The following is a 12,542-nucleotide window of genomic DNA, read 5'->3' as shown; positions in this document are numbered from 1 at the left end:
AAATTCAATCTTTGTGAAACTTTTTTTTTTTTGCAAAAATTCTATACATGTGTATGTGTATATGTGTAGGTATGCATGTACCTGGAGCCTTCAGACACACATGGCAGGCCACATCAACTCTTCAACATGTTCACCTCTCATTAATTACCTGATGATGGGCCCATGACAGAGTGGGCTATCCAAGCTCATGGGCCTGAAAGTATGTAGATATAAGTATGAGAGTTGTGAACTATAGAAATTAGAGTGTATACATTATACTTTCAGTGTTTTTACACTCATATAAGGCCCAAATCTTTCATATACAAAAAGTTTTTTTTACCCCCCGTGGACCCCCCCCCTACCCCATGTGCCTGATAATGATCTTGAACCCCCTTGGGCGCGAAGAGGCTGCGGGCGACTGCCTGCACGCGTTGGAGGTGGGGAAAGCCGTCGTGGAGGCGCGCGAGTCATCCGAGAGGTGTGGAGGGGCAGCCAGGTGCTCGCGTGAGCATGCTTCGAGGCGGGCGAGGTAGGCTGGGTCGTCGAGGCCGTGGACGGTCATCACTGCAGGAGTTCGGGAATAAACGGTGCTCCTTTCGATCCATTATACACCTAAAATCAGTGTACCAAAAAAAGAAAATTTTTTATACCTCTATTTGCACCATATCATATAAGTGAATATATGTGAATATTTTTGGTTCATGTTTTGATACAAAAACTGGTCTAGAAAAGGCTGTTTGATCTGCCTCAAAACCAGTTGACAAAACTGAGTCTGTTTATAGTATCTATTTCTCATATAAGCAGGCATATTTGGAACAATTTCTTTTGGGTGCAAATAGAGGTATAAAAAAAATTCTTTTTTTGGTACATTGATTTTAGGTGTATAATGGATCGAAAGGGGCACTGTTTATTCCCAAACTCCCGCAGTGCATGATTAAAGCTTTCGTGATCCGATAGCAATCTCGACAACGTGATGTGATGAATCACACCGCCTCTTGGCGATGACGACAACAACGGCGAGGGCTCTCAGACGGAGTCAGGAAGGGACCTCCGGCGTCGTAGACTCGTAGCCGCCGTAAACATATCGTTTGTCTGCTCCGTGCTTGTCGTTGTCAAGGTTCCTTTGTTCCGCTTCCAAACATCGGCTTAGGGCCGATTGACCGTCGCCAGCTTTCCACTGTATCTCATCGAAAGTCGAATTCATAGCAGGCTTCCAATACAATTACAATTTGTGCACAAACGCGAAGAAATACTCATTCACCCCCAGTTCGCGGACGCCTGCTCGGTGCCCCAGGCCGCGATACTCGTCTGTGCCGGTGCCGGTGCCGGTGCCGGTGCCTGGCGCGTTTGACGCGTCGTCTGCCACTGCGGGTTGGGCTGTGGTGCCGTGCATCAGCAGAGGGCTACTTATTGAGATGGCCTTCGACGTACCTGGCCTCGCCCTCGGTTCGCCGGCGCATTGGCACCGTGGCCACGGCTGGAGCCCCGGCCGGAGCCAGTACCGGAGCCCCGGCCGGAGCCCCGGCCGGAGCCACGGCTTGAGCCGCCACTTATCGCCGGAGCTAGGCTGGTGGCGGCCGTCTGTGGGTTGATATTAACCTATAGGCCACACCGGCTCATCAGAACCCCAGAGGACCTCGCCAATAAGATGCACCTGTGCGTTTTCAGGTCCTGCCGATACGGATGCCCCGTTCGAAGCCTGCGCCGGGCCGTCAGGTTGCGCCGACTCTCGGCGCGCCCTCGCCGCCGCCCGTTTGCGCGCCGACTTGCTCAGCGCGTGCGGGGCCCCAGCTGCAGGGGTCTGCCCCGGAGGCGCACCGCGTCCTCGTCCGCGCGGCGCCGCGTCCCACCGGGCTCCGGTCTCGGTGCTCGGGCCGTCCCATCCGCCGGCGGCGGCCGGTCCCGGCGCCGGCACGGCGGCCCACGTGTCCGTCGCCTCGCGCTGCTCGGCCGCGTCCCAGTAGACCGCCTGCTCCCACAGGCTGATGTCGTGCATCAGGTCCGTGTCGAGCGTCTGCTCGCGCTCAGTCCGTTCCCACGCGATGTGTGCGGAGTAGGCGTACCTTGGGCGGCGCGCGGGGGGAGGCGGGCGGGAGGCCGCGGTCCTCGCGCAGCGCGGCGTATTCCTCTGCGAGGAGCTTGTATTCGAGGCGGAGCGCAGTGAGGTTCTGTGCATCGATAAGCGCCGGCCAGAGAAAGGGAGGATGACGACGACGCACCCGCTCGTTCCCGTCGATGAGCGTCGCGTTCACGCTGGTCAGCACCGCGTTCTCCGCGCGGAGGGCGGCGTTCTCCTGCCCGAGCGACGGTCGTTGAGTGTCGAGGTTCAGACGAATCATATTATGATAATACCCGCACCTTTCGCGCCTCGTCGAGCTGTGCCTTAAGCTTCTCCACCTCAGAGTCGGGCGGCGCTGGGGCTGCGGGACTTGGGCTATCGGCCATCGACTCGTCGTCGTGGGTGGGGAGAAAGAGCGAGACAGAGAGCGCAGTAGCTCCATCGGCCCCCACGCATGTCCATCAAGCTCAGGTGCCGCGGCTTCCGCTCCCTGCGCTATTTACGCCGGCCAATCGCAAGCCCGCGGCGATCACGAATCGTTCATTACGCCTGATGAACCGTTCAACATTATGATTATGCTCGGTCGTTTATATGACGGCATGTACATCTTTCACCGTGCTGGCCAAATATGATTACATCATTTTGCCGGCATATTATATCATAATCCTATCATATTCAGAGCTTTAGCACAATACTAATATATATGTAGTATAGTATAACCATATTCAGGTGCCAAAATATGAACACATTATGAACCTATTCAACTATACTTAGGGCTGCAACCATTTCCGTGTACAAATGTTTGTACACGGTAATAACCGTTTTTATTTTCATTTAGTTTACCATAGTATGTAAATAGTAAATAAATGAAAACAAATGGTTTAAATGGTTATCCCCTACTGTACTATTTAGATCAAGTGTCCGCGTTACGCGTTACACGCGGTCTCGGCGCGGACACTTGTGGTCTCCGTTACGCGTTCAAGGCCGGATTCCCATCAAAAACAGGCTGAAAAAGGAAATTTTTCGGTCCGGCTGACGCCGGACTTGCCTTTTTTGGGAATCTGGACACCTTGTCCAGCGGACAGTGTCCGTTACGCGTTACACGCGGCGGACACTTGATCTAAATAGTACAGTAATAACAATAGCTGACAGGCTTATAACCATGTTACTACTAGGAATATGTCTGGTTACCACATGCATACTAGTGTAGAACATACATCCTACATGAATATGGATAGTTGCGGCATTTGTAGGCCTCCTCTTCCAGGAGTCCATCACATGATCCAGCATCAAATAAGTCAAAGGCAATGAATCTTGGCCTACATGCCCATCTAGAACAGTATTACAAGTGAGAAAATGACATCCTTCACTTAAATAAACCTTATAAACTCAAGTATGTACCATAAAATTGTTAATTATTCTATGTGATTATATTAGCATTTTTAACTGTTTTTAAATTGTAATAAACGTTTACTAAATGTTTTCTTACCATTTCCGTTTAGTTTACCTGGAGGTGTAAACGAAAACTAAATAGTTGGAGCCCTAACTATACTGTCCTATTTTGATTAATCCTCCGTATTATGTGTTACATGCAGTCCTGGCATAGACACCTGCGGCCGCCGTTATGCATGCAAGTCCGATGCGCCATCAACTCCAGGCCTAAAAAGGCGATTTGCCGTTCTGGCTGACGCCGGACTTGCCTTTTATGGGAATCCAGACACCTTGTCTGGTGCACAGTTCGTGCACATTATATGCCATCACAGACAATTAATCAATATGCATATTTCTGGATATAGCTGACATATTTGCTGACAAGTTTGTCAGCGTCGGGTCCAGGCCATATTGGGTCGTTGGGTCCTCCGACTTCGAAGAGGTCTAAGGAGCACGAGGGGATGGGTTTTTAGTGATGGCCACATCCGGTCCGAATATTCGGTCCGAATGCGAACTTCACCGGACCAAACTGCGGTTTAGTGTTGTTCACTTTCGGCCAAAGCCCTTTCCGAACCGAACTGGAGCTCGGGTTCGGCCGGGTTCGGCGTTTATTCCCAAAAAGGCTGGTTTGGGGCCGGTTCGAACCGGCGTTCGCTTCCCTCATATGGCCACATCGGCCGCATTTCCCTCATTCGATCCACAAACACCGACACGGCTTCTGTAAGTACCTCCTGTGGCACTTCGGACCCCTTTCTGGGGTGGAACCCCAACGTCAGGAAGAAGGGTGAGAACCCTGTAGCTTACGTACTATGCCTTTGTACTCATCCCACAGGGAGATTCTGCAGACTTCATCGGATCTCCCTGCAAGGTCATATATTCCTTATGCTTAGCACTTAGTATAAATACTCATACTCCATGTTCCTGTATTTTAGTTTCCTTACTTGCCTCGCTCGCTGTTCTTATCCGACTCCCCCTGTGTTCTGAGCCTTTATCACCTTCGGCGCCCGCAAACGTATCCGCAGGAGTTCACATATTTGTTCAGACTTGTATTTGGCCTGCAAGAGGTGTAATCTCTCACTCCAATATGGTGTTGTGATAGCTACCTGGGTTTCCTTTGGACTCTCTGCTACCCCCTTCAGTCTTTGCGTAGCGCTAAATATTCAATGTAGATATAGTACAAGAGATACATAAGCTATAGGATCATAGGTTATCTATCACCATATAGACTCAGGGAGGTGTCAAGTGTGGAAGACGGCGCTGAGGAAGAAGAAGACGGTGTACACGACAACTTGGACAAGCGCAAGCGTGTGTGTGAGGCTGCGGCGCAAAATGGTCTGCCCGCAGAGCCCACTATATCGGTCCACGTCAGCACAGTGCACATAGAGTGCAAACTTCAACACACCACCAAAGGCAAAGCCCTCCTTGCGCAGCGCCCAATTCTGCGGGCAGTTACAGGGCGTGTACCGCCGCACGCGGATGTCGCCGTTCTCCGAGGCAGAGTGTCGGGTGTGCATGCGAGGCGTCAGCCATGGGTCGTAAGCTTGGCATGTAGTAACCCCAGAAGACCACTTACCTCAGAAGCACGACTCCCCAATACCTATAGCTGCAAAGCTGATGCTGTGGTTGGACTGTGTTACAAGGCCATTGTCCTGTCAGAGGTATTGAGAAGGCGGGCTGTGGAACCAGTTAGTATGGCGGCGCTGAACCAGCAAACTTACGATAGATGAGCTCTACATTGTATGGCCATGCGCTTTGGTCCACGTTTTCTGGACACCACCGCATTGAAACAAGGGGAGAGTTGGGGGAAAGGAAAGAAAAAGTCCAGTCTGTGACAGTGACTGTGGAGGAATGATGGTACGTGATGGTATGGATCCTGTATCCGCCGCCCTGTAAATGTGCTCTCGTCATCAGGCTCGGCTGGACTTAGAGTATCTTTTCCACTTCCTGAATTCAGACCAGTGCTGCCCTGTCAAGCCTCACTCTATATCATTGTATATTGTGGTCATATATGGTCCTATGACTATATGCTGGATAAAATTGATTTTACTAGCCAAATTATCATACTTAATCATGCTTTACACATTCTAGCAAAATTATCTATTTTAGTGCTAATTTGTGCTAATTAGCGTTAGATAGGTCTCTAGGGGATAAAGGCCTGGGAGGTTCCACTGATAAGCATGTACTAGAAAGGCTGGGGCTATGCCCCAGCTTCAAATGTTGCTTCACAGTTTTTGAAGATTGAATGTGCCAATTTTATTCATGATGTTATGAAATCTCAATGTCTATATGCCCTACATACTAATGTTACAGCCAAGACCAAGATCACAAATAGCCTTAGATTAGACTTGTTTATGGTACTTGCTGCAAAATCTTAGTTTTACATAGTTTTCCAGCTTTGTGTCCCAATTAGACTCTTTACACTGGCAGCTTTTCTTACCAAATAAGGGTTCAAAAGCAGTGAACCCAAAAGTGGAAATGTGGATTAAATGAATTGCTAAAGCTGACGTCAAATATGTGCATACATTCACACAACATCTGCTTAATATAAGAGTACTGTACTATTCCATTCAATTCTGCAGGCCTGTGACATGTGTGGCAGAAATGTTCAATTCAGCCAAGGGCTGAATTTGGTGTGACCTCCGGCCTTATTTGGAAGTTCTGCGCGCTGTAGGCACGGGAAAGTTTTGGAAATTACCATTTTGGGATGGTTTGGGACCAAAGAAATTTGCTGTGACCTGTGACAAGCAGAAAATTTTCGGCCAAAAAAGTCAATGTGAGGACAGGATGAATTGATCAAAATAGTACAGTAACAAGCTTTCGTGGGGTTCACCAACTTCTACCAATGCATCCAGGGCTACAGCGAAGTGACAAACTCACTGGTAAAGGTGGCTGAACCAGGAAGTGTTACCATCAATTAATCACGTGGTCGTTATATCTTATCTCATGATGGGAATATGTTACCCGATATAGTAAGGAAGGGCCGTGTAGTCGTTTATATGTACAAAAAGGAGTGTCTCATTTATTTAAGTACATAACAACAAACAAACAAACAGGTATAATCAATAGTCAAACTATTACTTTTCTCTCTCTCCCTCTAAAGTTGCATCTTGCCCGTCAGCCTGATACAAGGGGGGTTCAAGATCCTTATCAGGCACATGGGGTAGGGGGGAGGGGGGGGTCCCAGGGGGGTAAAAAAAACTTTTTGTATATGAAAGATTTGGGCCTTATATGGGTGTAAAGCCACTGAAATATAGTGTATATACTCCAATTTCTATAGTTCACAACTCTTATACTTATATCTATATACTTTTAGGCCTATGAGCTTGGATAGCCCACTCTGTCATAGGTCTATTGACAGGTAATTGATGAGAGGTGAACATGTTGAGGAGCTGATATAGCCTGCCATATGTTTTTGAAGGTTCCAGGTACATACATACATACATATATACACATATACATATATAAAAAAAATTGCAAAAAAAAGTTTCACAAAGATTGAATTTTTATCCCACTTTTTGATCGCATCAGTGGTCACATGATGCAAATCGTGGGAACATATTACCCGATATGGCAGGAGGGGGGGAGGGGGGGGTCCCCCAGGGGTCGGAAAAAAACTTTCCGACCCTATATCCATGATTCGAGACTTGAACCCCCCTTGGCCTGATATCCCGCGAGCTCGCGCCGACCGCGACGCCGACCTCACCCTTCACGAGCACCCACTTCTGCGCGACGACGTCCCAGACGCTGAGGTCCTTGACCCGCAGCGGGATGCTCACGCCCTTGCTCTGGCCCGCACCGAGGAACACCCGCGAAAACCCGCGGAGCAGTCTGGGCGGCTCGTTGTAGGCAGCGGGGAATGTGAGGTACAGTTGTGCGACTTCGGTGCCGGCGACGCGGCCGGTGTTTTTGAGGGTGAAGGAGACCGAGCCAAACGGCGCATAGAGCGCGGCTGGGCCGCCGATATCGCCGACGGGGGACGAGCCGGCAGAGGGCGCGGATGCGGTTGAGGAGGGGCGGACGGAGGAGGACGCCGAGGCGGAGGCAGAGACGGAAACGGCGATGGAGGACGCGTTGGCGGGGCGGGAAGAGACGGCCGGTGCGGAGGACACCGGGCGGGTCGAATTGGCTGACGCAGACGGCTTGCTCGAGATAACCGGGGCAGAAGACGACGACGGACGGGAAACCGCCTCAGCGCGGCGCTTATGGCCCGAAACACGCAGGCCGCTGTAGCCAAACGTGGTGTAGCTCAGGCCGAACCCAAACTCGAAGCGCGGCTTGATGCCCTTGACGTCGAACCAGCGGTAGTCGATGTTGACCCCCTCGTCGTACGTGAGCTGCGGGTTGCCGTTGTTCGGGACATTGTTGGTGTACAACACCTCCGCAGCGTAGTCCTCCCGCTTCTTCGCAATAGTGTACACAAGCTTGGCGCTCGGGTTGGTCGCCTGCGGGCTGTCACTGAACAAGACATCAACAATTGTGTTGCCGCTCTCTTGGCCAGGGAGGCCCGGCTTGAAGGACGGCAGTCACGTTCGGGTGGTCGATCCAGTCTTCCACGGTGACCGCGCCCGACAGCGTGTTGCACGACAATGGTGTTGGGGCACTGGCCAGCGACATTGGCGATAAGTGCCTCCCCGCCATGCCAGAGGGTGATGTTGTTCCGGTCACCTTGGTTGCCGCCCACATTGATGTAGCCCTCGCCCGAGTCCGCGTTGACAAAGACAAGGCACGCGTCCGAGTTGCGCGCAACAGGGGCCATCGCATTGTAGGCGTAGTCGGACAGCACGCCCTCGACGACGACGGTGGGGTTGATCGAGCGGATGTGCGCCGAAATGGCGGCGAAGGGGTCGACGAGGTAGGGGAAATTGGCGGTACCGGAGCCCCAGCCCATCGCCAGAGTGCCTTCGTTGCAGCCCTTGTCGTTCTGCCCGTCGCTGCAAGCATTCGGCCCCGCCGGGTGAGGAGCGGCGTCGGAGCCGAAGATTCCAACGCCTAGCAACATATTAACATTTGCAACGGAACCAGTATAAGGTTATACACACGCTTGAGCTTGCGCACGCTAAGAGGCAGCGCGTTCTTGGTGTTCTTCAGGAGGACCGTGCTCGCAGCGCCGATTTGGCGGATGAGCTTGTAGTGGTCGGCCTGGACGCTATACATCAGGAAAACTAAATTTTTCTGGGGGGTCTGGGGGGTCTGGCAGACCTGGACAACCTAGTTCCAGACTGGCCAGAAAATTACCTGGTACTAGGTGTCCCAGACATTCCCCCAGAGCAAACACCAGATAAAGAATGGACATTAAAATGCAATCTCATTAGCATGTGCATCTATATACTTATTAACATGAAATGAAAGAAAGGCATCAAGAGAGTGAGTATAACGGAGGTCATGAGGAATATTACGTTCCCCAAACACAGGAATAAGATGGGCCGCGCGAAGAATAGTGTCCAAGTGCTCGATCGTAATGAAGTGAGACCCGTACCGGATGTCTGGCTCAACAATCCACATTCCCGTCTCTGGGTCAGGACGGGTGCCCACCTTTTTAAACCACCGCACCAATGCACAAGGATGATAGACACCATTGTAGGTGAATGAGAAGAGCAGTCGGATACGAACAATGCTCATGCCAGAAAAGCCAGGAGTGTCATCTTCCACAATGAAGGCACAGTCACGACGTGGACCATGCTTTCGCCATGAGGGTGTACAGCGTATACGCTCACGTTTCATTCCACGGATACCAGAAGGATCACTGGGGGAGTAGAAACTGGCGATTGCGGAATGGAAGACAGAGAGGTGTTCAATGTCATCAAGGCTGGTGTTGGCATCGATGTCAAGGTATGTGCGGAGAAGGTCAGGAAGCTGCGGGACATTGATATGAACACCAAGATCGTCGGGATCAGAGGGGTAAGAACGCTCTATACTTGAATATCAGCAATTGCAACTATGTCAGTTGAAACAGACCTCGTGTACGGGCAAGGACGACCGTACCCTCAACCCGTGGCCCATCAATCGCCTCTTCATCTGCATCGTCCTCTGCATTGACCTTGTCTGGGAGAGCAGGAAATTGGGGACGCAGCATGCCACGCTCTTCAAAGTCGACACGTGCTGCAGCTAACTTGTCAAGGCGTTGGTTCGTGAGCAGCATTTGCCCCAAGGCTTCAAACCGACTTGAGCGACGCCATGGTTTTTTGACAGCAGTGATATGACGTGATTCAGTAATGGAAGAACAGACGCCATACGGCGCACCAAATCGCTTGATATCCCAGCAGTAGTGCAGGATAGAGTGCTGACGGGGTAATGAAAATCCATCAGGGCGAACACCTGCTGTGCGAAAGAACTCGCGACGCTTGTGGAAGGTTGCAACCGCAGCATCGATTGAATCGAGCGTATCTTCATCGAAGTCTTGTCGACGGACCAAATAACAGAAATCCAGAAAACTACTCAGTGTCTGGACGATCTCAGGTGGGACCAGACCCTTGAGTGCGGGAAGATACACCTTCATTAGTGCTTTTGAGTCGTCCCCCGTCCATTGCTTGAATCGCCGACCTTGCTTGAAGCGTCGGAGGCCACCAAATGCCGGAACAGCAGCAATTCTATCAACCTCAGATGCTTTCCCAACTAAACGTGTGCGATACCTTACCTTCGGTCTATTTCATCAAGTATTTTCTCCGCTTCAGCCTTCTCGTGACTCAGCGACAAGTACTCCCCCACCCACTCGACCAGATGGTCCTTGAATGTGCCTTTGATTAATTGGTGCAGAAGGTCGGGCGAAAGCATTTCATGGATATCGGCTCGCGGAAACTCAGTCGTAAACGGCTACAGACTCTAAGCAAATAGACATTAAACTGAGAGTAAACCCATACAATTACGTCGGCGTTGATACCATAGTTTTCCCAAAGTGTCTTTACATCACCGTCAAAGGCCGCGATGAGCTCCTCCGTGTTGTCGTACGTTCGCGCTGTTGATATTGACCCATCAAGATCATGCGCAGGGGCAGTACATCTAGATTTCAGTGTTAATCTGGTGAAACAATATTCAGGTAGACGTACTTTGTACACCACCCTTGAACGACACCAGCAAGCAGAACTTGCTCGGGGTAGTCAGCAATGAATGGTCCGAAGTCATAAATGACCCGGCGGAAGTGGCCATCCGGGCAGCGGCGAACAACAGGCTGGGTCATTCCGGGCTTCAGCGATGAGAGAACGGCCGCCCAAGATGCATGGTATAGCTGGCGCTTGAAAGTTCGAAATGCAGGATCGTTGTCATACTTTCGATCGCCTGTCGGAGATTATCAGCAAGGGCAATGACGAAAGGGCAGTACAGACTCTTGGGGATTGCGAGAAAGATGAATGGGACAACACCATTTCGATGCCCTCGACGGAGAGTACTATGCTCGTTGCCAAGCGCCATATACCCTGGATGGTATTCGATATTGCCGGTGGAGACCGAGACAGTGGTTTTGTCTGCGCCAAAAAACAGCGGGCAGATCATTGCTCCTGCGGTAGAGTTATCCGCCTTGTAAATGTCGTCCTGGAGAGATTCAATCCTCTATATAAGTCACGAAAGTAATAAGTATTGCTCACAGAATGCGACCATGCGAAGTTTGCAGACATGAAATCTGACCAGCGCCGTTTATTCTCTGGGTTGATCTCGATGTAGGGAGCATAGTCGAAGAGCCCATCGAAGTCCGGGTTATCGAGGAGATTCTTGACAACGACCTCGGGGTCGCGGTACCAAATCTCATAAGAGCGTCGGGCCCACTCGGGAGCATTGGCGGCAGTGGAGACAGGGTCGGTGACGAGACACTTCCAAGGAGCGTCGCCCAACGTTGTTGCGTCAATGGTTTCATAGAGATGGTCGGCATTTGCGAATGGAGCAAGTTCGTCGGACTTGAGCTTATCCAACGCCCAAATCTCCAGCAGCTCATCGATGTTGGAGCCGGAGATCTGAGCCTTGCGGAAAGCGAAGTCTGCAAGGCGGAACTGGACCAGGTCTTCGTACGGGTCCCATTCGTCCGGCGCGAGATCGTGTCGCGGCTGTGGTGGTTCCCCTGCGGGAAGATATGCACCATTCTCATCGCATGGACGGCCTATCACACATGAGAAGTCATCCTGTTCAAAGCAGCTACCACGCACCAGTAAGAAATGGGTGATGGATCCGCCGCCAGTGGTTCTCAGGCCCATTGCCCTCTCCAGCGCTAGCGCTTGCAGGTGGGGTTGAAGAACGTGGTTCCCAAGCGGGCATTGGGCTGTCGCGCAAGGGAGATGCTCCTGACTCGGAGTTCGATCCTTCGCTAGGGGAAGGGTTGTCGAAGGGCATTGTCGAAGGGCCCGCGATTTCGGTCGGATTATCGTGATAAGCCCGAACATGGCGAGTGAGGCCTGACGCAGTCTTGAATGTCCGCCCGCAGCCAGGAAACTGGCATGGCAAGTCCGGGATAGTCTTGCGATTGCCCCGCCGAGGCGATTTTGGCTTCGAAGCTCGAGGCATGTGCTGGTGGGGTGTAAGACTTTGCGGAATAGATAGTGGTGAAAGCCTAAAGGGATTTAGCCGCGCTGCTCCGCAAATGGACAGTATATCCGTACCGTATAGCCGGATAGGAGCCACCTGAAACGAGTCAGATCGGCGTAGGAGGGTGCTGCGGCACGTGCGCCAATAACAACCAGCTTCTTTCCCTTCGCCCCCATGGACCAGCGTAATCGCCGTTCCACTTCAGACCACCGCCCTGGCAAGATCCTGAACGACAACCGCCAGAAGCGCCGAACCCCAGAGGAGATGGAGCAGCAGCGCCTCCAAAAGGAAGCAGACAAGGCTGACAAGGAAAAACGCGCCCAAGAAAAGCACGATAAACGCATTCGAGAAGCGGCTGCCGCAGAAAAACGTGTCCGCCAACAGCAGCAAGCCTTGGCCGCGTCCTCCAATCGGCCTGACCTTGCCCCAAGCCACCAGAATCTGGTCCAAACCCATGCAAAGCAACGAAATGAGGAGGAGGCGGTAAGTCGAATTCCTGTCCCATTCATCCTCTTATACACCTGCGTTCCAGTCCCGCAACCCCAAGCGCGCGGGCCAAGATGACTCC

General features: G+C 51.6%; 2 protein-coding genes across 2 annotated transcripts; both read right to left on the bottom strand.

Annotated features, from left to right (window-relative positions):
• Positions 1-1,179: 1,179 nt before the first annotated feature.
• On the bottom strand, positions 1,180-2,424 carry MIND_01330300 (uncharacterized protein; the record flags this gene model as incomplete). The annotated part of the gene is made up of 7 exons (XM_037369753.1): positions 1,180-1,189; positions 1,241-1,356; positions 1,411-1,578; positions 1,634-1,993; positions 2,043-2,147; positions 2,199-2,273; positions 2,338-2,424. The coding sequence occupies 7 exons, from the start codon at positions 2,422-2,424 to the stop codon at positions 1,180-1,182; spliced, it is 921 nt and encodes a 306-aa protein (XP_037213749.1).
• Positions 2,425-6,993: 4,569 nt separating this feature from the next.
• Positions 6,994-11,953, bottom strand: MIND_01330200 (C2H2-type domain-containing protein; the record flags this gene model as incomplete). Its single annotated transcript, XM_037369752.1, has 11 exons — positions 6,994-7,924; positions 8,071-8,458; positions 8,509-8,608; positions 8,807-9,378; positions 9,425-10,056; positions 10,104-10,279; positions 10,327-10,465; positions 10,513-10,741; positions 10,789-10,993; positions 11,047-11,552; positions 11,599-11,953. 11 exons carry the CDS (start codon positions 11,951-11,953, stop codon positions 6,994-6,996), a joined length of 4,233 nt encoding a protein of 1,410 aa, XP_037213748.1.
• Positions 11,954-12,542: the final 589 nt, after the last annotated feature.

This window comes from Mycena indigotica (assembly GCF_014461135.1).
Source record: "Mycena indigotica strain 171206Taipei chromosome Unknown Mind.scaff0015, whole genome shotgun sequence".
NCBI classification, from domain to species: Eukaryota; Fungi; Basidiomycota; class Agaricomycetes; order Agaricales; family Mycenaceae; genus Mycena; species Mycena indigotica.
The sequence above is the reverse complement of the archived record's forward strand: the minus strand, read 5'-3'. Positions and strand labels throughout refer to the sequence as shown.